Genomic DNA, 27,032 nt, shown 5'->3' with positions numbered 1-27,032 from the left:
GTACGGTCGTCAGCTAAAAACAGCCATGCTACTACTAGGTATCCCGAAACTACCCTAAACTTCCACCAATGAGAAAGAACAGAATAAAGAGGGAGAAGAACTCGGAGGGATTCGAAAATCGCGGATCAAGGGGTTGTTGATACCGAGAGAAAGAGGGAGAGATGTTTGCATGATTGGCCTGAGGAGTCGGCGCGGTTGCCAAATCTCCGGCAACAGCGGCGCAAAGATGGTGGGGACGGGTAGCAGTGACGCGTAGTCTGATTGGCGGAGCTCGCGGTGCCGCCTTTCGAGTCTCACGGAGCGTCGCACAGTCGCACGGATCCGCAGTTCGCATTCGGAGGTCTTGCGAGCTACATCTTTTCGAGAAGAAAAAGAAAGATCGGACGGGACTTTTCAATTTTCCCCCTCCACGGGAATCGTGATAAAGAGTCTTCGATTCGAAAAAGTGCCAAGTTTCGCAACTCTCGCAAGTACTCTTTCTCCGTCACTTGTACACTACGGACACTCGCTTGTACACTTACACACACGCATACGTACACGTACTACACGCACAGGGTCACACAACCCATATATACGTAATCGTCTTTCGTTTTCACGGTGATCTCTACACGTGACTCAAGCTGAGCATCGAAGAGGCTCCAAGGCAAGAGAGCGGCGTGCTGTTTGTTCGAAGCGAGAGGAGATATTCGTCGATCGTTCGAATTTCTTTGTCAGCCTGTTTGTACGCCGAGAGAATCGAAACGGGTGTGCTTCCAATGTAAATCCACGAGAACGTATCGTCGGAGTGGCAGTTTTTGTGTTCTCAAAGTTGATACGTACAACCACGGTTTCTTCTTAACTATTCACCGGCTTCCGTGCTACACCACGCACGCTGTTCTGCTTCGAAAGGAGAAGAAGGCTAGTCACGGCCGGATCGCGACTACGTTATAATCTAACTGAAGTGTGTTTTTGTGCGAAAACGAGGGAAAATGTCGACTGCCGTCATGAGCACCCCTATGTTCGTCGAGTGTAGCGAGCACTTATTTAAGGTAAGACACTTTGCCATTTGTCACACGAACGTTTCGTCCTTTGGTGCCTTCTTTTTTCAAACGTTCCATGTTGTCAAGTCGTAGGTAGGGCAAACATAGGCGACCGAGTATAAAAGTGTCGAATACCGTTGAACGATGCGAGTATCGATATATTTGAAACGTTGCGAATGGAAATTTAGACTCGTGAACTTTGTTATGAATCAGGTGATGTTCGACGTGTTTGTTTGGTCAGTGGTTATTTCGTGTCGTTATCTTGGACGATCGCTTTCTATTAAGATCGCGCACTATCACCAACGTGTTCCCTATCGTTTCGAAGAATCGAGAATCCGACTGATAAGCAACAAAAGCAGCAGGTTCTAGATGCAAAGATGGCTGGTTCAGCACGTGGCATCGTGGATACTTGGAAATTCTGACTACAGTGTGGTGGTGAATTCGTTCGTGTTGGATTCTCTCGTGGCCCGTTGTAGTACTCGCTGGTACTCGGTGGTACCGTGGCGCAAACATTCGTGCAACGGTGTTAGTACGTATTCTGTTCCGACTGCCACGGTCTATTGCACCGCGGGACAAATATGGAATGGAACGGATAGAAACGGTGTACGAAGAATCTGCGCGGTTAGTAGATACGTAGCAGAAACAGGGCCGCGCGTTAGGAAATCGCGCGTCTTCCCAAATAAATTATGTATATCAAAATGAAATGTAGTTGGGTAGACGCTCTATAGTTACATACTATGTATTACCATTGCTATGGTAATGGTATTTATTTTACCGCGCAAAAGAACGAGAGGTCGTGATGTAAGAGTTATTTTCGATCGTACGGTCGCTGCTTTCTTCGACGTTTATTTGTTTTCGATACAATTTTTACTTTAAATCGGCGTTACTTCCTGCATCTGTTTAACTTGACTCGATTATCGGATTTATTTTTCGCTTCGTCGTAAACAGAGCCAAGTCCCAAAACATTTGGACTCGTCTTTGGACAAAAGCGAATTCTTCCATCTCGCGAACGATCTATTTTAAAATTCGATATATTTTGAAATACATGTTCGCAAGTATGCTCTTCGATTTTAGCGTACGACCAGGCGTCAAATTCGTACGAAAACAAGTTGGAACTTTTATTATTTTCTATATAAATTAGAGGTCGTTCTCAATGTTGCGCCGTTGTAAATATTCTTCGTTTGATAAACTCGATTGCCGATGATGAGCCTTTGTGTTTAGGTTTTGCAGATGGAAACGCGTTTGTATAAGCTCTACCTCGTTACACACGACTCTGCTTACTTGTGTCCCTGATTTTGCATATGGTTTTCGATTGTCAAACGTTCCACGGATGACGTAGCTGTCTCCGCAGTCAATGATTCGCCCGAATTTCCGACGACCCGATGATCGTTTCAAGTATAGAAGCTCGCGCCAACGTTTTTTCGTCTCGCGTCATTCGTTCCCGCTTCTGAAATCTCCGATTACACCGATTCTCAGACCCCTGGGAATTTGGCTTCATTTTTATCGTCGTTCAAATTTACTCTTTCGCCTAATAGATACAGCTATGAGCGAAGATAAGCCATACAGTTTGAGTTATGAAACTAAAAAACCTTGATTTATACCTAATCCTTAAATTACATGAATTTCCAATTCGTCCATTCGTGTCACAGAACTGTAGGAAAGTAATTTCATTTTAGCTTTTTATTTGGAAAAAGATATTTATTTAGGTTTGATCTATGCAAAAAAAAACAAAAACAATATGCATTTATTGCGTTTATGAAAAAAAGAAAAAGAAATATATAGGATCCTACGGACATAATACTCTTTGAATTCATCTTCTTTTGACATTGTATTCTGCTTACGCCAAGGATGAAATTTTTATTTGAAACAATTACGTCGACCACTCTGTACTGTACATCCAATACATAGGAAGTAAAATCGAATAAATATCTAAATTTAAATCAAGTTGCCAACTTAGATCTGGGAATTTTTAGGTTTCGTAAATCATGTTTCGTATAAATTCGTTAATGTATGTACGAATTCCGTCATGCGACAGGAACTTGTTTTATAAACACGTGGCAGAACCGTTCTTCCCTCGTTTCGTCAGTTTGTTAGTTTTTCTTTGTAGCAATATCGGAACAACACGGTTGTTCGTATCATATCTGGCGATATTCTCTAATTTGAATACAAATGCCTTTGTTCGCTGTTACGAGAAAACAGGCAAATAATTTCATTTATGTTTACCAACTTCCTTTTGTCTGCATTACCGCCAATTCGAAATCTGTTTCGACGACAAGAATATGTCTATTTAACCAAAGTATGTTGCTTCTCGAATAGCAATTTTTCTTTTCATAGACATTTGTATCTACGCGTAATGCGATTTTCCAAGATTCTATTTTCCACTGTATAGCTTCCACATTTTACGAGACACGAATTCGAAATTTACGGGACTTGTTTGTTCTTGGCAAAAGTTTCTAACAATCAACACGCGCCGACAACACGCGATAAATAATCAAATAAATACGTAATTCTTGTAATTTTATTTCGACGTAATTTGTAAAAGTGGTGAAACCGTTTATCGTTTCGTCTCTCTTTATTGCTATTCTTTCAACCAATACTTTGGAATTTTCAATAATCGTAGTGGCAGCGTAATCTGTTCCCTTTGATCAGAGTTCAAATACACACTGGATATATGTTACCTACTACCAAGCATCGGAGATACATTTAAGTATTTAAACGATAGAATGAACTTAAACCCTGGGCAATTGTTCAAACGAAAAGCAAAGGAACACGTGGGCGATCGTATTCGCGAGTAAAAATACCACACGTTCGTTCTATAAATTGTTTCTTTGGTGAATTACACCTCCATTCATTTATTCATAGCCAAGTCTCGACTTAACTAGCTTACTTCGGTCACGATTGGCACGGATAAGCGAGTTTAGAGACCGCGGGGGTCTCGTTACATTGAATTATCAATTCGGATATACAGGGAGTGTTCCAGTTTTTTCGACTAAATGCTATGACGGTTTTGTTTTTGTTTTTTTTTTTTTTTTTTTTTTTTTTAATACAAATCTGTAGACTGTAGGTAATGGAAATTTTTGTACACGATTCGTTACAGTGTCGGAAAATTTAAAAAACGAAAACGCTACATTGCAATCTTTTCGTATAAAATATTTCCTGCTGTTTCTGTCTAACGGAAAGGAGCTTCGTCGAAGAAATCGTAATCGTTATTGTTTTCGTTTCGCGACCGACGAAATGGTCGAACAAACGACGCGGCAGCGTTCGAGTTTTATCCTGAACTTCTTTCTTTCCCCTCTTTCCTTTTCATCTACACACAACCCGTAACTTTCCTCGGCAATTTCTCCTCAGCGATTTCGAAACTCGTTCGATCCGGGAAAGAGCCTTTCGACTTTCGTGCTCGATGCCCATCCGAAGCTCCTCTCGAAATTTGGACTTTGCTACCTACGGTTTAGATAATCGTTCCGTTCCGCCCGGATATTTTCTCTTCTCCTTATTTTTTGTTCTAGGAAATAACGTTTGATGACTTTAATGGTACCAGATTTCGATCCATTTAGGTATCGTCGAAGGCAAATTCCTTAAAAATCTACAAGTTGCACGTATTGTTACGCTACGTGACGCACGCTTCGCCGAAATCAGAAAGTAGATAAAACTTTCTAATACAAAATCAGGGAAGCTTCAACCGTGAGAGAATAAATCGTGTTCCTTGTAATTCACGCGTATAAACACGACTACGATATGATATTCATCCATAAACCTCAGGCAACCCCATATACATACAACCGAGTAAATCTAATAAACATGCGTGTAACGTTAGAAATTTCAAAGAAATTGTTCGCCGTGGAATACCAAGAACCACAATGCTCTCATCTTATTCCAAACGTGTACACGGTAGTGTACTTGGTTTCTTCTTTCCTCTCGGTCGTTAGGACGAAATTTATTCAAATATCGTCGAGTTAGGTTCCGAGCGTCGAGATGCTAGATGGAAGGAAGTATGTATAAAGCGCAGAGCATGACGCATCAGAATGATCGAGCAAAGATTCGATTCACAAAGAGCGAGTCTTTTGTGTATTGAAACAAGAATATAACCAGGTGTCACGATATAAATACGCGTATTAAAACCTACTGTTATCGAGATACAATTTTACCATCTCGTTACGCCTTATACCTTTTTATCTGAGCAACTTTTAACTAATCCCGTTGGATGAGTCTTGCGTGTAAGATAGAAGCGCGTTAGGAAAAATAGATTGTAAAGATGGGAACCATCTCGTAACAGGAGATGTTAAATTATTTATCGCGAAAGGATGAGAGTGAGAGAGAGAGAGGAGATGGTTGGTTGATCGAAGTCGGTGATCGGGCCACGTGCATGGAAGCGCCGAGTCTTACCCTTTCCGTGGAATTATCGGGGCCTGGATTTTTCTGAAAGTGGAAACCTCGCCCTGAGCGAGCAACGTGTCCGACGCTGCACCACGCCGGCAACATCAACAAAAAGCGGCTCGGTAAATGCAAGCCGTAAGCAGCGTAGGAACCTGTTGCTTCGGATTTATGAGGGAAGGAGAGCCGACCGAGGAAAAGACCGAGTTCGAGCGAGAGAATCGGATACAAGACCTGGGTGAGGGAGAAAGAAGAGAACTCTGGCTAGACGAAGCTAGAAACCGTACGAAGGATCGAGACACGAAAAAGCAAGACGAGGATAAGTGATGGAGGCAAAACCAAAGGGGCGCAGCAATGCTGGAAACAAATGGGGAAAAAGCGGAGAAATGTAGGGGAGCTGAAAAGTGGAAAACTGCGGGAGGGCGGGAGAGAGTGTGTGTGTGTGTGTGTGTGCGCGCGCTAGTGCGGATAGAAATGGAAGTGGGTGAACAAGAAAAATGAAGCGAAAGGGAGACGGAGCATGTACGGTTCGTTGAAAAAAAAGAGAGAAACCATGCTTTGTATGCAGGTTCGTGCATTCTCTGTCCAATGCCATAATATGGTCGCCGTAATGGTATTTGTCGTTTCCTTTACGTTGTTACAAATTTTTTATGTTTTTGAAAAGAAACGGGTTTTACTGTCCCTAAAACGCTGATGGGTTTTTTCGTGCACTTTGTCCGGACAATTTTCTAGACTTTGCTTGTAGAATATTCCTTTTCGTCTGCTTTCGTGATCCTACGTATCGCTCATAACGATCAATTGTCATTTACCGGTTCATTTTTATAGTGTCCTCGTGGCTCTTGTCGTCCGGTTTAAAGTGCGTGTAATGTTGAATTAAAGTAGGGCAAGCAAAAACCAGTAGTTCTTTCTAAGATGGTATCGGAGCCGTTGAAATTGTCTTGTTATAAATACACTCGTTGATCAGGAAAAAGAATATAAAGAGGAGGGGTGTACGAAAGTTTTCTAACGGCAGAATTACGTTAATTACGTGAGCTGCGTCGAAACGAAATGTACGAATTTCTGTTGCGATACTAATCGTAAAAAATCAGGGGACCTCGGTCGAGTACTTTTTACGTGGTGGAACAACGTTGACAAAATTTCTCATATCGCTAAGAAGAAACTGGTGGAACAAAAATGCCGGGAAATGAACAGGAAGAGTCTTTTGGCTGTTTCCGCACCTTGCTCTCTCTCTCTCTTTTCTGTGCACCGAAGCAAATCGACCGCAGTCCTCTGGAAAATATGCATATACTTTTGTATATAGATATAAATTTGCAACATGTTCTTTCGAGCGTTTTCTCCGAGGAAATCCGCTGCCTTCAGCGTGAAAATATATTTTATTAAAGGGTTGTTGCATTGATTTACTGTTTGCTCGAATCCCTGTCAGTTATCTATGCAAATACATTCGAGTAATACGACTCATTGCATACAAGCTTAGAACTTGCAACGTATTGTTTAGATTTTCCCTTCGCTGTTCTTTTGTCACGGTATCTTTACTATCTTTTAGAACTGTGTTTTATAGACCGTGGTAAGAGTAAGATTCAAGTGCTTTAACGTCTCGTAGTGTTCGAAAGGAGGACTGAAAGACCATTGAAATCAGGATTTGGAACTACAACGTTGCAACTGTCGAAAATACAACAGAAGATGCTAGTAGAAGGGTAGAGAATTTTATTTCTTCTTGCATATAATGAACGTTTGATGTATCTGGGTCCAACGTAATTCGCTTTCTTTTTTCTTACTCGCACGTTACTTACTCTTGATGAAAGAGATTTAGCGAGGTCATAAAACTGGTCAGGCTTGAAGGTATAACCGCGGATTAATTTTTCTCAATAAGATAATTACCGTAGAGTAGAAAGTGACGACAGGGCCTTGTCAGGCGTACGACCCTAACCGTGGCTAGATCGATCGACGCGTTTACGTGTTTAACGCTTCGATTTATGATCTCGCTACGTACGTTCATCTTTTCCATAAAGATCGCATTTTCCATTCTTCCTTTTCACCCAACTATATCGTTTGGTACGACAAATTGTTTTCCGTAAGTAGAACTTTATTCGCTTAGAGGGATAAACGATTACAATCTTCTTGATCGAAAAAAAAAACCAAAAAATTTGCAATGAAAAATAAAAAATGTATCTCCGTGCCTCGATATCGGTCAAGGATATCTTTATCTTTTTTCGACGAGTTTTGATATAAGATTTTTCGACTTTAACTTGCAAATAGCTTAACGGCTAGTTTGTTTATCCGCGGGAGGATGTGATAGCTGGTTTTTGAAACGCCAACAGCAATTCATTCACACGAACGGTTGAAATTTCACACCGCCGTTTTTTTACGCGTAACTGACTTACACCGATTGGCTTCTTAGCCATCTATTTATCAGACGCGCGTATCTTTTTTGCTGGTTTATCGGAGCGGATTCACCGATTACACTTCGAGGTCTTCGGGCGTTCTTCCTTGTTCGTGTTAGGTACCCGTATTTCTAGAAAAAACCGGAGGAAAAAGATTAAGATTATCACGGTGTTTTATTTTCCCACAAATTCAGCTTACAACAACCGAAAGATTCTAAACTCGGTGGAAATCTTATCGCCTTCGGTATCTTTCGTATTCCTCTTTTATTTATCGATGTCCCAGATTTTCTTACGTCGTTGATATTCCGAACGGACACGGTAAACTTCAATCAACAGCCGCTAATAACCTCTGACGTTGATGCAACTATAAACTTGTGACGCGGCACTCGACGGCAGCGCAGTGGTCGGACGCCTTTGGTTACGAACGTTTCGGGACCCGGGTTCGAATCCCGGCGAAATTTCAAATTAGAGTTTTTCTAGAACGTGTACGAGGCGTTGTGTGGATGTTAAAAAATGAAAGGAAAAAAGAATCGGTACATTGTGGCCTAAAAGAATTGGAATTATATTCCGGAGACAGAGAGAACAGTAGGACCACGAAGGATTTCTCGACCAGATGGAAATCTCCTTTTTATTCTTTTATGAGACTGAGATTCGAGCGTGTCTCCCTTTTGCGGTTCTCCTTGCAAAAAGTACGTTCGACGAGACGCTCAAAAACTGTTCCCGTATTTCTGAAAAGAAACTGGATACACAAAAGCGTAGAAGGAAGCCGAAGAACGAGAAGGGTGCACCTTGCTTTCCTGCGTTCTTCACAACGCGCGTTTCTGTTCCCAAGGAAGCCTAAAGGTTGTCTCACACGTGAGAAAGCGAGAGTGCCACGCAATATTTTCCCGGCCTCGTATCTCTCGATCCTTCTCTTGATATTTTAGCGCCTCTCGATTTCACTTTCACGCTTGATTTACCCGACGAGATCCACCTTTCCAATTAAAAACATTCGAATTTCCACGCCGCGTTGCCGATCCACCGAAAAGATTTAGGCCAAGTTTCCGTTCGTTCGATTGGCATCCAACCTGTTGACGAGAAATTCGATGTTTTATGGGCTCGTATTCCGAGGATGAGAGAATTTAGAGTTCTGGCATCGTTTAATCGCGCTTCGAACTTAGAAGCGGATCAATGGTTGAAAATTTTATTGTTTTAGAAAGTAGCGCGGCTCTTGACGAGAGCAAGCACGTTTCTTCGATCATTCTCATAATGACTGTAATAATCGTGATTGCGAACCAGTTTCGAATTTTGATTCGAAACGGAGTTGAGCTCGATCGCAGAAATAATTCGATCGTCGGCATTTTTGTCGTTACTTTGGATGTTTTTCTTTCTCCTCCAGCAGTATGGGTCAGAATTAAACGAAGAATCACTTTACGAGTTTGTCGGCAGGTGTATGACTTTGTTATTTTTTAGTTCTTTTTATCCCACTCGTAATCGTTGATTACGACTTCAGATATACAGGATTACATCAATCTATTAAAAGAAAAAGAAAAAACATTTAACTGCTCTAATAAGTATTCATTTATGCTTACGATGTATTTATTTGTGAAATCAGAATCATATGAATATACTACTACATATATTATTTTTATTACTGTTACATATATGTTACCGATGTGACGAGACGTGGAGGTCCGATCTGATGAAAAATTCCCTTCTAATTGATCGAAAACTTAATTCGAGACAATTATTTTTCTATAGGTATTTTTTACAGCCTGTACAAAGTCAAGTGAAGTGAGAAGCGAGTTCGTGGGAGCTGTTTAATAAGTAGCTACTTGTTGAATAAAACATATCGAGCGCGGAAGGTTAGTGCTATTACGATCAGCGCGAAAACAGTGTTTTGCAGCGTATCTTTAATAATAGAGCATTGGCGGGAATATAGAACGAGAGAGAGAGAGAGAGAGAGGGCGGCGGAGAGGGGATGGCAGAGAGAGAGAGAGAGAGAGAGAAAGACGTCGAGGAAAATATGTTGTTTTGTAGCGGCGATCGAAGCGAGACTCTCGAAGAAAGGCGTGTCGGTGGAGCGTGCAGGCGTTGCATTGCTAAAACATTATACTCGGAACACGAACCTTGTTGAGAAAGGTAGGAATAGTGATTAGTGCGGAGTGCATAAGTATTCTGCGTGCATCGGACAGCTATTTCGAATGAGATATTGTGTTGTGTTCCGCTGCGTGACCGGAATAATGAATTCATCGTTAATGACTTGTTATTTTCTGCTTCTTCTTCTTCTCCTTCTTCTCCTCTTTTTTATTTCTTTTTCCTCTCCACTGAACGATCGATTAATCGTTAACGACGAAAGGAAAACTGGCACGCTGAAACGACCGTGATTTAAAAAACGAAAACAAACGTGAAAGTTGCCCGAGTCTAACTGGTTACTGTGACGTGCAAAATAGCCGATCGAGAGGAAAGATCGCGATCGTATTGCTTCGCCCCGATTGAAATTATTTGGTCGTTGTATGTGAAACGATCGATTTCACAAACGCGCAAGCCCTTTCGCGATTTAATTTGCCAAAAGTGTCGTATGAATTTCAAATTCGAACAATACAGTGGATTATTAGCAACACGTTGGAACTTGTCCGCGCAGATTTTTTAGTGGTTAATCGACGTAGCTGATACGAACTGAGTTTATTTTCGATAATTTGCATACGAATTTTTCGTCGATCTGGTTTCGAAATGTGCACGATAGTCGCTGGTTTGAAAGCCACGTGCTTCTCTGTACGTATAGATCGGCTTGCAGCAGTACTTTCTGCTCGGCTGAACTTGTTAGTTGCATCGAGTAAAGCTTCTTTCTCGATCTTTTCGACAATGTTATAGGCTTCCGGTGTAATTTACCTCTGTATATATCTGGATCGTTGCTCGAGTAATATCACCTTGTTATTTAGATCGCTAACTATATTCCAAGTTTTTACTTTCCTGATAAATCGGTCAAAGTCTATCGCCATCGCGTATTGTTAACCAAATGACAGAGAAAGTAATCGATGTTGTTGCTACCATCGCTTGTCGCATAGCGTACAACTTTATTTTTACTTGTATTTTAATTATACACGTTTGCACTACTGCGATAGTTCAACGAGGATAATAGTTGTTTAACATTGACATTAACTATAACTGTTTTCGTAATTAAGAGAGAAAAGAAATTATCAATTAAGAAATAATTATCGTTTTTTTTTAACGTTAGTTATATCTAAATATAAAATATAAATCTCGTATAAAAATGTTTGTATGCGTTTACCGTACGTAGTTGTTATATAATATATAATATATAATTGTTTTTAAACTACCGTCATTCCTTTAATCGTTGGCCGACTTTAACGCAACGTAGCGATCGTGTACAGGAAATAAAATTTGCATAGGTACATCGGTTCAATTGGGGTAAAGGATCGCTTTCTCGGCGTTGCCGTAAATCTGCAATTATGGCTTTTATGATACAATAGAGAGATACGTACGTATCCCCATTGTGGAATTCATTAAGCACAGAGTGTCGGACGAAAATGGCCTATGAGGACGCGCAACGTTCTTAACCAGCAATCTATAAGATATTCCGCACGCGAACCTCGTTCTCTGCCTGCTTAGGCCAGAATTCCTCCTTTTCGTTGATCATTGCTTTTCGACACGTCGCTGCGCATATAAATCGCTATAAATTCGTTTTTCGTTGCCATTGTCGCGAAAGTTGACACTTTTGCTATTTTATCTTAGCGGTTTTGGTCGCTGTTGCGAAATTGTTATTTCCTTCGGCTGGTTTAGCTTTATGCCAAGTAAATTTTGCTTGCTATTTTATGTCTTCTATAGAAACGATAATATTCATTTATTACACACACGTGTACGCTCTCTCTCTCTCTCTCTCTCTCTCTCTCTCTCTTTCCCATTCATTCATTCACCTACTCAGCGGAAGTTAATTGGCATTAAATTTTTTTACAAACATAATGCGCGTTTGCTTGAATAACGACACCGTGTACGTCGCTTCAAGGAGAGCCTTGGGAAAGAATCGAACTCGCTTGCGATATAAGACTATCGTTGTGAACGTTTGCAGGAAAATGTTGACGACTCGTTGCGTTTCCTTTTCGTTCGTAAAATGTCAGGATAGTTGCGAGAAACGTAAAACTGAAAACAAAAATGGAACTATCTCGTTCTTTCACGAATACTCGTTACTCTCTCTCTCTCTCTTCTATCGTGAAAAATCGAAACGAGGAGGAAGAAAGGCCGAAGGTAGCGCTGGAAACATGGTATGCCCTTTTTGTTCGGCCATGTGTACGGAACGCGTCGTTTTTACAAACAGGCGCACATGTGCTTCCTTAGCCTGGATGGATTTTCTTGGACTCGTGTATGGTTATCTTTTCAAAGCGTTTCAAGTGCTTACTTGTCGTTCCACGAAGTGAAAATTAGAGTCGAGTCGCTTCTGAACAACGTACCAGCAGCGTTCTATAATGTATGAAAATATGAATAAAATAGAAAGAAAAAGCTTTGCTTTGCGAACAAAGGCATATTATGTTGGAATAAAACAAAGAACCGATGTTCCTAGACACCGTATTTCCTAGGAACGACATTTTCCCGCATAACTCGACAACCAAGGTCGAAGACCGATTATCTATAGCAAAAGAGTTGCTCGAACATATTTTAAAATCATGGAAATCGGATTTTCACCAAATCGCAAATTCGTTGAACGAGGATATTTTTCAAATCTCCAGCGGTATCCGTACAAAACCACAAGTGCCACTTACGCTACTCTATCGATGCTCTAACGATACTCTAACATCTGTAACATGCTTTTCGCGAGGATTCATCGCCTTGCATGTAACGAAACGTAGTCATCCAATTATGGCGTATCTGGTGAAAATAGCTGATGAAACGGGAGATTTTCCTGACGATGCGCGGACAGTTTTACCTTTGATTCTCGTTTGCCAGTAAATTTAAAGGATGCCGTGGCGGTGAGGCGGCCAAAACGGAACGAGAGAGAAGTAAAAACTAAAAGGAAGCATGAAAACAGCTCGATGGGCACCCTATGTTCGCTGGCGAATATGTTGGCTGCGTGTTGGTTCGCTGCGGTGGCTTCGTGTCGCACACTTGCTCTTTCGATGCACACGTGCATCCAGTTTCTTTATGCGAAGGAAAGTCTTGGTGGTCATGCAGCAACGCCTGAATCACGCGGCGTTGCACTCAGCATCGTGCGCGCGCCTGTGTCTGTGTTTTACGACCAGTCAACTTTGCGGCTTCTGCATAACTCTCTGTATTTTCGTGTGTCACGGGATGTATTCGGTGGCTCTTTGTTCTCGTGTGCGTAGACACGACGATTTCATCGTGATTCAACGTGCAACCTCTTTCTCCGTCTATATCTCTTGTTCGTTCGCGCTTTACCTTGTTTCACAGTTACCTCTCTCTGGATCGCGTGCGATCGCTTTTCAGGCTTTTTCGTCGATCTTCTGTACAAATAGAATCTTCGCCGTAGGAGCTGGCGGTATAGCGCGAACGTCATGGGAACGTAAGACCTCTGTTTCTCAAGCTTGTTTATACGATGTGTACGAACCATGACGAGGATAGACATTTTATGTACTTTGGTGGACTATGCGTTTCTCGTACAACCAGCAAGCGCGTTCATTGTAATTGCCTTGCGTTAGTTTTACTTACCAATAGGAGTTTGTGACGCATACGCTTTGTCCGTACTTGGAAGATTTCTAGTAGATTTGGCGAGCGAAAGTTAATTTAACGCTTTAGTATTCGATAATTTTCTCGATTGCCCGGTGCATCGACGGTTTATCGTTGTTCATTAATCGGTAGCGTTTCGAACCATTCGAAGAAATTAATTAATTTACTTGAAATAATCCTACGATCAGCGACCACCAATAACGTCAACAGGGATATTACCCGATAACGAGGTTAATAATTTGATTCTACATTTAATAGAAAATTAATTGTCGTTTGCCTGTTTTCGCGAGAGGAAATTCTCTACTTTTAGCAACTTTAGTCGCAACTTTTAGCGACTGTATGTAATGTACTGTACAAACGTACGCCAAATCTGTTGCGTATGTAAGAAGATACGGTATATAGAAGAGGAGGCAAAGGAATAATTTTAAACGAACACACTTTTCAACTTCTCATGGTCTTTCGTTATACTTATCTCATCGATCATGTTCCCCATTCTACGCAGAACGGAATGCAACGTGGCCAGCTAGAAAAAGTCGCACGTGTAATTGGCCTCCGATCCTTCAATTATTAACCGCTAGTTAATCGCAAACACGATCGTTGACGGCTTTCATGGCCTTTAATTACACGACGAAGTTTGAGCCGCGTTATCAAGGTACACGAGTCAAGTGACTTTATCGTAAATCGTTTGTTCGTGGGAATCGTGCGATTTGTTTTTTGATTAGAAAAATCGGTAGCTGTAGGTAATTTTTCAAACGTTCTCGTTCCAAGTCCCGAAGCACTTGCTAACGTTAAACGCGTAACGCTGGTAAAAAGTCTTCGGTATAAGACTTTCGAAAACACCGTTGATAAAACGAAACCGTTTTACGTTTTATGCGAATGTCGGTGTTGGTTCACCACGGCTGGTTCTCTCTCGCTTTACCATTTACATTGTACTTTTAATTAATTCGTTATTTTTCGTTTATTCCGGTTCTGTTTTCACTCGAGCTAACGAACCAGCGTCGTACGTGTATACATGGTGGTTGCAGTTGGCCAGAAATTTTTTACATTGTCTCGTGATGAATTATCGTTACGTGTTTGAATGGTGCATTGATTGTGGGCTAACGTGTTTCCCGAGTGGTTTAAGCCTGACTCGCATGTAGCTACGTAAATCGTGTCTCGTACGCAACGAACAAACGACTGAACCGTGACTTGCCCTCGATACACGATGAATAATGTGTAGAACAGTTTTCTCAGCGATCGGAATAATATCATTTTTCAGACGACTAACGTTCGTTGTTTTCTTCGACTACTCGAGGTATGGATGGTGCAACAGCGGTGATCTTTTTAGCGTTCAAGTTTAGACGTATTCGCGAAATCCTACTTGACGCTCGTGTACGCGAATAATATCTCGTTGTGTGTTCAACGCGTAGCTAGATGGTTCTGTTTCGAGCAATGTTTCGTCGTTGTCGTAGTTCAGCGATAAAGGTAAGCCGTAACAGAGGAAAGATCTACTTTACGTCTACTTTTGTTTCCGTTTTAATTAAGTCTGATTTTCGTATTTCAATATTGGTAAAGCTCGTTCCGCTTCGTTCGGGTTTTCTCCGCTCGATGCAGCGCATTGTCTGGCCGATCGTTTCCTATTAGGTTCCCATTAGCGTGGAAAAGTAGGGGAAACGGGAAGGAAAAGCTTGGAACAATAGGTTGATGGAAGCATGAGTAGGTAGGCTACCACGTGCTTGCGTTGTGAAAACTGTCTAACTTTCTACCGGCGGTGAAACGTTACAGAAGGTTGATTCTGATAAAGCAAACACAATGGTATTCGTACGCAGCCACGAAACAAATACTAGTCGCGAAGATAATCCGTACACTCGGTACATATGGTAGTATCGAATTTTTATCAGGTCACGTCACTAATAAATCGCGTGGCATCACTGTAGAAATCTCATCGGTCGTACACGTAGATATACCAATTGTGTAATACAAGCGAAATATATACAACGTTTTTTTTTTTTTTTTTTTTTTTTCGATATTTCGTTTCACGGTCCCTTTAACAGTCTATTGCGTTTTATCCGATATACATGTGTATATTTTATTACGATTATTTGAAATAAAATTTGTGAAGAACCTGCTGACCAACCGGTAACGCTAAAGCGAAGTAAATATTCGCAACGAGCAAATCAGCTGTGGAAACAGACTGAATATTTAACTGACGGAAACACTGTGTTTATTCAGTTATTAATGTTAGTTTCGCTAGCTTTTAACGCTCACCTTGGATTCCCGAGTGCGAACTGGGATTTGCATGAAAATAAAAAATTCTCTCTCTCCCTCTCTCTCTCTCTCTCTCTCTCCCTCTTTCTCTCTATAGCTCGATTGTGATTGTTCCGTAAGCATCTGGAAAAAAAGTTGCGCATTCCTAAAAGGTGTAGTTAAAATTGACGTGGATCTTTGAGTCAGCGAACAATGTTCAACCAGCTGACACGCGTTGTTCGAAATAATAACGATTTAATAAAATCTCCGATCTTATTAAAATTTGTATATAGCTTTATAAAACGCGATGTAGTTTTATACCGAATATTCCGTGATATTCAACGTTACACAGAAGCTTGTTTTTACGCTATTATTATTCCGAACCACTCGTACAACAGCGTACGATGTAATAAAAAGTGTCATTGAACGGTCGGTCGAGGAAGCAGAGAGGAGAGGAACAAGTGCAGGCGAATCGACTCTGAAAAGTTGGAATCCGGTTTTTACATGGTCGGCGTCGCCATCTTTTCCACTCGCTATCAGACCTGAATCATACGTTAGTCATCGCGTTTTACAATCACTCGCGTCCCGTGCACACGCACGGTGGTCACGTCGACAAAGGGAAAAACCAGCGCGCCAGGTCTCGAAAGGGGCGACACGCTCTTCTGCGCCGGAAAGCGAAACGTTCGTTGGCTCTCCTTGTGCTCGCCTGCCTCTTTTGTCCGTCCAGCCGAGTCGTGCCTTGAAAACGGTCTTCAACTTCAACGTATGCGAGCGAAAATCTCTCGATCGGATGCTTCTACCGCGTCGCATCGCGTGGTAACCCATCCGATCTCTCCGATCTTTTACCCGATCTTTTACCCGATCTTTTCAAGCAAGCCGACGTCTTATAACTAAATTATCATTTTCAGAAAAATGGCCAGATTCTTCCTGTTTTTTCCACTTACGCGCGTTTTATACGAAAAAACCAGGTTAGTTGGGATTTTTTATTTCCTGTCTTATAGCGAGTACGTACGTATTTTGTTTTAAAGATTCCCTCCTCGCGATTCATATCACCAATATCGGTATTATATTACGTATTAAATACAACAATAACGTTACCTTGCTGAAAAAACATTTCATACACGACGCATACATACGATACGCGCTTGCAATTCGCCGAATATTTCGTTACTTGGTGTTCACAATGCTATCTTATTTTCTTTTTCTTTCTTTTTCCTTTTTTCTTTGTTCTTTTTTCTCTTTTTTTTTATCGCGTTCACGTGACATTCGCGATGTCACGATATCACAGCATGCCTATGTATACGAGCAATTGTAGGACATTGGACGTTACGTGTTAAATAGTTTGCCGCAAAGGTCAATTTATCGTTAGGAAATATAGCGTACTGCAAATTCAAACAACGAGGTTAACAAGAGATCGCGCGCCATTTATTTTTGCCTACGACTTAGCTTCAACTTCACGATTTGTCTCTCGTGTAAGAACAGGGTCGCATCTATTTCTTATCGACTGGGAAATCGGCGAGAAAAATGCAGTCGACGAACGAGCGAAGCTCGCGACTGCCGTTGAATCGGTCGAAACCGAGTAATTAGGATAGTTGAGCGAGTCCCGGCAATGTGTCTCGGTTACGTAAGAATCGGTGCATGAAACGCCGATTTCCATTGAGTCGCGTCGCACGGCGTTGCTTCTTCGCTCTCGACTTGCCCGCCGCGGCGCCGTAGCCTTCTTCCTCTCGCTTTGCTTACTTTCATCTTTGACCTTCGAAACGAATCCATGGTCTACGCGTTTCGACATACGTATAATGGAACGACAAAGCCGTGGAACCTGCATCGATGGACGACCGAGCAATCGATCTATTTTTTCCTGTTTCCTCTTTTTCACGATTCGATACGATATCGAGCAAATCGATTACAACGAGTTAACGTTTCGTATTGTATATTCGATAATAGGAAATACGTATAAAATTTGTCGAAGGCACGCTCGAGTTTTACTATGAGAAGCGAAAAATCAGATATATATTTTGTTTGGCAGAAGAAAAGGCTTCTTTTCGCGCGAACCTGTTACAGATAACCGGGTGAATCGTTATCGATAGAAATTCGTTGTAACATATTTTTTCTATCGATTGGAAAAAGTGGAGGCACCGTTAAGATTAAAACGCGTTGATCGACGTAAGTTCTTTCCCGATGTAATATAATTTTCTAATGTCATGGGAACGTGAAATATTTAAATATACGTTGTAAGCGATTTATCGTTGGTAATATGCGCGATGTTTACGATGTTGCGCGTTGCATAATCCTGTGGTGCCCTGCCATTCTACGTAACGATGTTTGCGCCTCTCTACATCGAATCAATATTTATCAATATGTACATAAATTCAAGTCAAAGGTAACTTTTATCGTTCCCCCGTGAAGAATTTTCATTTCCTATTTAGACCGTCCTATTACGTACAAAAAATAGTATAATATTTTTCTATTCTTATTTGTCCCGCGAATCTACGACTTACAGAAAAAAAAAAAAAAAACAGAGAAGAAAAGACGAAGAGTTTCGCATTGTTTTATCTAATTACATTTAAATTATAATTAACTTATCCGACCGTATCTAATAAAACGTTTCCGTGTTTATCAGACAATATCGGAAAATACTTTTGCACGCATACAACCAACGATCGTGTATTTAAGTCGACGTTTGCCATAACGTTTCTCGAAGATTTGTCAGCCATTGGAGAACACGACGAAACAACTGGGTTCCGCGCTAGAAGACGTAATTCTTATCACGTGTTTTACTCAAGAAATCGCGATACGTGCTAATTAACGACAAATTACATACTTTGTGTCGTTCGTGGAAACAATTTTTGTCAAGGATTGTTTTATCGCCCGTCAATACGTTATACGTATCTTGGATACGATATCGAATCGGTCATTCTCATTGTTTTTTACATTTTATTCTCTTTCGTGTCCAGGTAAAGACGACGATAAGCAATTGATATTTTCGTTCTAAATTGTGACACGAGACGCTTAGAAATTATCGAAGGATCGCCGTGACTCGAATGAAAATGTGATTCATCGCGACCAAAGGTATCTCGTCTTAGAACTTTGAAACCTATATACATCCGATAAAATCGTATCGAAGTTAAACATTCGTATTTTTATGACAACTGACCTATATTTTGCAAAACGCGGAATCTTTCCTCGATCGTAGACGTGTTTCTTAACGAGTATCGTCACAGTTGAACGTTATTTCGCTAGTAAATCATATTGGATGATTTGTTTCGTTGGTTGCATGACCGATCGAGTATCGAAACTGTCCGAGAGTTTGACAAACACGTGGTTCCATTCGTCGAACACGTGTCGTACGTTTTACGTTTCTCTAACTTTGGTACGATTACCCTGAAAACACGATTATCGTGGGAGATCGCCATGCGCCGAACTACAAAGCTCGTTTAACGTGAAACGTAGTTTCTGTGGAAGAAAACGTGTCAGCCAGATGAATGCACGAAACGCGGCACAGGCGGCAGAACAGCACAGGCATATAACCGCCGCCCATTCTCGGTGTCTCTGTCGTCGAATTCAGTGAATGAAAGGAGCTACGACTATTTTCAGCCGGTTTCGTGGAAACTCTGTCGAGTCGATCCGTGGAATCGACTCTTAACACGTTTGTTACACGCAGTCGCGTTTACCAAACGGACGCTGGGGCCTCTGTACGGCATGCATTCTCGTTCGAGTGCACGAACACGGAACATGTTCGCAACATGGAACTTTGGTCGAGAGTGGTAACGAATAATTAATTCTTCGATTCTTTCCTCGAACCTTGCCTCGTGCTCCGTGCGGTCAGCCTTATGCTAGATATCGTTTTTCTTTTCTCGTCGATCGATAATTCGAGGAGGATCGATCTCGTGGATAGGAAAGTCGGAGGACTGCTCGAGAATTCTTAGCGCTAGGAAAACTCTGTAAAACTGTTTCGAGTAGAAACTCGAGTCACGTATTTTTTTTTTCCGTGTTTCGTGATCGCCCGATCTATCGCGTTCCAATAGCATTTCGTCATCTACGTTCTATCAGAACTCACTGTCGTTCTATTTTTTGAAGATTTTTGCTACATTGAGCGTCCGTGAAACAGAGCGATCAATTTACGTCTTACCGCGTCGATTGTTTCGCACAAGTTTCGTTTCAAGCTCGCCGTAAAATCAGCAGCGTCCGGTACCAATTGTTCCTAGTTCGCGTTGTTGGCAAACATCTTTTCCAGTAATACGCAGACGACGAACGGATATAACGGATGACGAACGAAGCGCGTCTTGAATTATTTTCGTCTATCGAGGACGCATGTCGTGATCGTAGATGTTTTTTCCCATAAAATTGTCGAATACGATTGACGTTGTTTAGGGTTTATTCGTCTATTTCTCGATCCTAACTTTCTCTGGCTTCTCAAGGTACGCTCTAGCTTTCATTCTGGCTGCGTCAGGCAAACGCGTCTTTCTATAATCTGTGCGACCAGTATTACGACCAACGTGCAATAAACCGTGACACGGAAAAAGGAAGCGTAAAAACGTCTCGGCGACCGTAGGCGCGTGACTGCATCTAGCCGAACCAGGTTCAGTTGACAAGGAGCGAATAGTAGCAGCGAAAGAATACGTGTGCACGTTCGCGTTCGCGACTGCACGATAAACGGCAATTGCACGTTGATGATCGCAGGATAACCGACACTCTGGCATTCCTGCCTTCGTCGATGTTTCTTTGCATTAATACCTGGAGTCGACAGACTAATTACGCGTGTGTTAGGAACGTGTATCGCGCGGCCCGTGTCCGTGTGCGCCGTGAACACACGTGCTCGTGGAAATTTCCAGGCGATGCGATATAACGCGACGTGATCTATGGAAGCTGGAACGGAGGAGGATCGATTAACCTTCGGGTTCTTTGATACAAGTAAAGATTTACGGAGAAAGTATCGATCGATTGTTCGATTTTTTGTTAATACGTTAAATGCTTTGTTACATACCTGCGTGTTGGTCATAACCGTTTGGAAAATCTACAGCTGCGCGCGAGTACTCCAAATTCTCCAAATGATCCAAGATGAATCGCGTTCGATTCTTTCGAGAGTATTACGAATCACGGCCTTGATCGTCGTACGATTTCCAATTTGTAATTGTTACGAAACGTTCCACGTTCACGTCCATTGGGAAAGAGTTTTCCAAGATCGTTAGGTTCGACGATTCGACGCATCGCTGTTTTTATTTGTTCGGAGATTCGATGGTACGAATAACGTGTTTACAGGAAAGCAATAAGGATTTGAAGAAAGATAGACGATTGAAATAGATTTCAGGGTTATCGTTTGCGTGCAACCGTAGCAACGTTTATCACGAAAGTCGAACGTACACGCGTCTAAAGACCATAAATTACCATAATAAGCCATTTAGTTGTACCTGGCTATTTATGGTTATTATTCTTCTCGATGGAAACCGAGAACATTTCGATCGATTCGCATCCTTCGTACGATGATATCTCCGGCTTAATTTATTCAATTGTTTAATCAATTATTTAGTTAATTTAACTGTTCTCAAGGTTATTCCGGATTAACGTTTAAATCAATTCCGTTGCAAGATTTTTCATTCGATAAAAGTTCTTAGCAACGAATCGTTGGTAGATCGAGAGCTAAATCAAAAAACTAACGATATGATATTTGGTTGAGGTGGAGAAGTAGCGCTTGACAAAGGAGGCGAGAATGGAAAGTAAAACGTCGTTCGTTTTATGGTTTCGTTCTGTGGAAGATTCGATCTCTCGAAAGGTTGGTCCAAGCAGATTTTTTCTCGGGTTGCTTGGAAATCCCGTAACGTTCGATCGTTTCAAAAGCTTGTTCTTTCGGTCGACGTATAGTTCGAGATTTTCAAGTAGTTTCTCGTTCCACGAATTGTTCGCCGAGACGTCGAACCTTTGTCTTCTCTCGTATACCTGGGTCCACTGGCTGATAATTTTAGATCCATCATCGTCGATTCCTCGATCCCAAGCCGATCAACGATATAGCCGTTATCCATATGGTCGTCGGATAGAACATTGTAAACGATTCGCGTGTTTTTGTTGTCTCTTTATTTACATACATCGTTTACGCTCACATTTACATACGTATTTATCGTTGGATAAACAAGAGGTCAAAATATCAGCAGACCAGGCGTTACTTTTATCACGTTTCGTAACACGTTTCTCAATCGCGATTCCTACTCTTACGTACCAAGTTGATGTTAACGGTTTCTCGTAAAAATACAAAAAGTACTGGACGAGCATCGTCGAAGCACTATTCGAATAAAGCAATTGTGCACGAGCTTCCTGTATTTTTGATTAGAGTCTATTAGAAATAAATGGTTGTTATTGGTCAAGGGTTCTCATCCAAGTATTATTCCATTGCGTAACGCGTCTCTAACGACGTAATATTTGCAACGAAGACTGGCGTTTTCGGGCAACGTTGTATATCGTACGGGTATATCGTACGTGTAGCGTGTATCCATCGAAATTACCACGATCGTGCCTATTCTTTCGTTCGTTAGGTATTTATCGCGGCATTTGTTCGTCGCTCGGTACTTGATTCTTCGAAACGGTAGTTTGTTTGCGATTGAACGTCGGCGGTAATGCTTGGCCGACGACGCTTCCACAAATTGGAGTAGCTGTTTCTCGAAGGAAACGCGCGGTGATTCGCGTATGAGCGCGGTTATTACGACGACGACGACGACGACGACGACGACGTCGTTATTCGTTACTAATAATACTAATCTCGCTTCGAACATATTTACGCGGAGCGTTACCTCCGAGCTTCCTTATTAACGTATTAACGTATTAACGAAACAGCCTTTCAGTGTTTTAACGTCTTTCGTCCCGTTGCGAGTTGCGCGAAAATGACACGATTGGAAAATTGCCAAGATCGTTTTGTTCTGCCAATAACTTTTTTAAACTTGGTCGGAGATCAACGAAGTTCGGAAGGAATTTCTGATCGTTGAAGTCGGAGCCGAAGTTGGAACGGACCTCGCTGTTTTTCGTATAAATTCCGAAGCATGTTGGAGCGAAATTCGTGTTGCGCGTGTTGTATAGTTCGTTTCGTAGCGATAGAAGTATTAGAATTACAGTGATATTTTCATACGATCGAATCAATAGCCTTTTCGGTTACGATAAAACGATAAATTTTGTCTTTTATGGCGCGTGAATGAATAACACTGTCCGTCAAACATGTAACATACACGCGTACAATTGTATGCGTGTTATGTAATTAGCGCGTTAACAAACTGTCACAAATGGAGTCAAAATTGGAAATTAAAGAAGCAAAAAAAAGTCAGAGTGGAATCGTACGTTCGATAACGCCAGAAAAGTTTCATTCGTCGATCGATCTGTCTAATTTCTTTTTCTTCGAGATTATTTTTCTTATTTTTGGTTCTTTCTTTCTTTTTTTTCTTTTTTGTTTGTCTGTTCCTAACTTTTATTTCAGAAAGGAAATTGAAAGCGGCATAACTAATTTCGATTCTCGTTTTCGCGTGTGTGTTACAGAACGGCCCTGCAAAGGCGAAAGAGCCAACCTCGACATCAACGACGAATACCTCGGGCAACGGTTCAGCCGGCAATAATGGCGGACACGCGCCTCTTCGCCGTAGCTACACCTCCCTGGTAACAACCCTGATCGAACAGCATCGTAAACTAGATCGCAGCGCGAGCGAGCCGACGTCTCGCTATAAAACGGAGCTGTGCAGGCCATTCGAGGAAAGCGGCACCTGCAAATATGGCGACAAGTGTCAGTTCGCTCACGGTTACAGCGAGCTACGGAATCTCGCCCGGCATCCGAAATACAAGACCGAGCTGTGCCGTACGTTCCACACGATTGGTTTCTGTCCGTACGGACCCCGTTGCCATTTCATTCACAACTTCGAGGAAGCTCGAATTCACAATCAAAAAGTGAGCGCGCAACTAGGATCCACGCAACCGAACATAATGGGATTGAATCCTATTCTAAGCGCGGCAGCAGCGGCAGCGGCAGCCGCAGCCGCCGGTGGAAATACCTGCAGCGGCTCGAACGTCAATCCGACGACGATCAGCAGCGTCGCTCTGCTCGAACAGATCGCGGCCTCGCCTCAGGTAGCGGCAGTCGCGGCCGCGACGAGCCCCAACCTCATGAGAGCCAATTCCTTGAGCCTGTGTAGTACCACCAATGCGTACAATCCACCGCCATTGCTCAGAACCAACTCGTTGAGTCTAACGACTAGCCAACACCACCACCACCACCACCACCACCACCATCACCATCAGACTAGCTCGACGACCGCTAGCTCGTCGGTGATCGGCGCCACCAGGCCGAAGCCGACCTTTTCACTCGGCAGCACCGGAGACTCGGTTTCTCCGTCGTCCAGCCTTAGTCAGTCGCCGACCAACTCTATGGCCAGTTTCTTCAGCGACGACTGCAATCAGCAACCGTCCGTTACCTCGCCGTTCAGCTTCGGCCAGGATTTCGGGCTCCTTGCCACGAGACGAAGTCCCAGCCCTCGAACCAACAGCGTATGCAGTCCTCTTAGCTCCGACGAGCCCACGCCGAGAACACCGTCTCCGGTCTCACCGAACGCCGAATCCAGGCTGCCAGTTTTCAACAGGATCAGCAGCACCCTCGCCGACTTTGAGAATCTTAAGATCTAAGGGAATTCTCCTCTGGGTCCTTCGACTTCCTTTGGTATATTCTATTTTCCTAACATTCTTTCTGAAGATATGTACAGAAACGTTTCAAAGAGCAGAGCAAAAGGAGAGATAGAGAGAGAGAGTGTGAGTGAGTGAGTAAGAGAGAGAGAGAGAGAGAGAGAGTGTGTGTGGGTGTGTGTGTGGTGAGAGAGGCACAGAAAGAGAGAGAGAGAGAGAGACGATAAAGAGCGTTGGACCCAAAGTACACGCGTTAATTTATACATGTATCGACCGAAAAGACAGGCGAATATTTAGGGAGAGGGGACGGACTCTTCCACCGATTCAAAGAGGTTTTTCCTTTTCTCTTTTCTTGTTTTTAACATTTGAACTATATTTCTCACGTTAGACGGGCCTTCCTCTCCGTCGTGCTCGGCTTCTTATTTAAGCGTTTCTTTTTTATTCGTAGAATACTTTAGGCATCTTACTCGTTCTTTAAACTGTCGTTTCTTCATGTTTATCATAATTATGATTATATTATTATTATTATATAATTATATTATATATATATATATATAATATTATGTCAGTATAATATATATATATATTATATTATCATCAGCTACAATTAATATTAATAACGTTATCAGTAATATCACTAGCGACTCTGAATATGGCGTTAGTAGCGTCAGTCACTTTGTGACTCCGACTACAGGCTCGTTTCCTTCTTTTTTCTCTTCTTTACTTTAGGTTTACGCTCGTTTAGTGGAAAGGTCGAGATGGTATCAGCCCGGATGTCTCGACCTGCTCGTGAGAATCCTTGGATGATTCAACCGTGGAAAAGGAGAAAGATAGAGAAAAGAAAAAGAGAAGCGTAAAGATCCGGGAGCAAGGATAGCGCGAACGTAAGAATATGCAGAAACGAAAAGGCGGCGATGGGAGCGAATAGGTACGGGAAGAACGAGTCCAAGTTTCTACCGAATTTTGACTTCACTCGAGCAAGTTGTTCTTTGATCTCCTTTGGACTCGCGCAGCCCCATCTCACCGCATCTCCGCTTTCAATGTCCGATCCTCGGCTTTGTCCTTGCTCCTCCGTTTTGTTGCTTGATTCTCGCCTCAACCAGGCGTTTATCCATCCGGGGCAGGTGAAATGTTGCAATATTTCAAACCAACTCGTACGTTTTTTTAAATAATTCCTGGATTTCTTCTTGCGAAAAAGCGGGAGGGGAAAGTAGACTTTTGAGAGTGAAAGGAAGGCGAGATCGAGTCGCACGAGAGAAATAACTGAAAGCAAAACAGATGGAGAGGAAGATATATATATATATATATACATATATACATACATATATACATATATATATATATTCATGTGTGTGTGTGCGGGCGTAGATATGTGTATGTGTGTGTATATATGTATATACACACACGCACGCACGCACGCACACACGCATGAACACGAGTAAAACGTGTCGCGTTGGTGTTGGGTATAGATGACGAAGCGCACGAGATCACAATCAAAGATCATGCTATGCAAATTAAGTGGCTTAGGAACTCCGATTGTCTTCCAACGTTAGAGAAAATAAGAGTGTGTTTGTGTATCAGTGCGAGTGTACAATCTCGTGATATTACGAAGTAACCTAAACAGAATGGAAGATAGAGAGAGAGAGAGAGAGAGAGAGGGAGAGAGAGAGAGAGGAAGAGAGATCGAATGGTGAGAGCAAGAAGCGAGCAAAAGGAAGATAATGAGAGAAAGTGATGCGTTCGTGATCGCACTGTGTGTGTGTGTGTGTGTGTGTGTGTGTGTGTGTATGCGCGTGTACGTGTGCATGTGCGAGTGTGTACATGTGAACGAAAGAACGTGCTCATTTAACAATAAGTTATGCGAAGATAGATACTTTTATAGACGAGAATTCGTCAGGGCTTTCAATCGTTTTACGCGTTCAAGGCGAACTTTGTACGAGAGACGCTGTACGCAAACGAAAAGTTGACAACTGATTTATAAGTTTCCCGAGAAAAAAGATTTTTGTCTTTGGAATAATGTTATATCCTAAGACGAAAGTATCTCCTAATGGAATTTCTTACCAACGTCAGAGTTACTTTTATGATTTTCTTTTTAATCGATTTTTAGACATTTTATCCATCTATAGACGTTCTTGATTCTTTTTCATTTTCTAGCTTATTGGACCGAAGAAGCATTATCGGACGTACGTCATAGCTTGGTTGAAAATTTTGGTTTTTTCCATGTTCTTGTTTGTTTTCTTTTACGTTCTCGGTTAATCGATCGATCAAAAGTTCGAAAAGAACAAAGAAAAGTCTATTTTTACCGACTTTCCAAACCTAAGACAATCGAGTAATTGTAAGAAATTTTAATGGCAAAGGAGAGCCAATTCTTCTTTCCATGACCGACTGGTACCAAAAGTAAATCTTGGTAAACCCATTTCTTTCCCTAACGAACCATAAAATAAATTCGCTCTAGCTTTAGCTCGATAGGATAATATGCTTTCTCTGTTTCTCCCACTCGTTCAAAGTCTATACGATAACAGTCGATACTGCAATTTGTAATTGCGATAGCTACGTACCGCTTTTCTTTTTTTCATGAGAAAGGACAATGTGTATACGCGTACCGCGAAATGGAGCCTATTACTCCTTCCGTTTCCCGTCGTTCGCCCTCTCCTTTTAACATCGTTTAGACTCAACCGCGATAAAAGCATTAACATTATGGAAGGAAAGAAAA

The 27,032-nt window shown here is 41.9% G+C and overlaps 1 protein-coding gene across 2 annotated transcripts; it reads left to right on the top strand.

Moving 5' to 3' along the window:
• The first annotated feature begins 291 nt into the window (after positions 1–291).
• Tis11 (Tis11 zinc finger protein) lies at positions 292–27,032 on the top strand. 2 transcript variants are annotated; one of them, XM_072011653.1, is made up of 4 exons: positions 292–1,028; positions 16,585–16,644; positions 23,189–24,356; positions 25,049–27,032. In XM_072011653.1, exons 1-3 carry the CDS (start codon positions 969–971, stop codon positions 24,320–24,322), a joined length of 1,254 nt encoding a protein of 417 aa, XP_071867754.1. In that variant the 5' UTR covers positions 292–968; the 3' UTR covers positions 24,323–24,356; positions 25,049–27,032. The 2 variants fall into 2 exon arrangements, with proteins under 2 accessions (XP_071867754.1, XP_071867755.1); XM_072011654.1 differs by lacking the exon at positions 16,585–16,644 and having other exon boundaries at positions 296–1,028.

Source organism: Bombus fervidus, chromosome 10 (genome assembly GCF_041682495.2).
Source record: "Bombus fervidus isolate BK054 chromosome 10, iyBomFerv1, whole genome shotgun sequence".
NCBI classification, from domain to species: Eukaryota; Metazoa; Arthropoda; class Insecta; order Hymenoptera; family Apidae; genus Bombus; species Bombus fervidus.
Note: the sequence above shows the minus strand (reverse complement) of the source record. Positions and strands in the feature narration are given on the sequence as shown.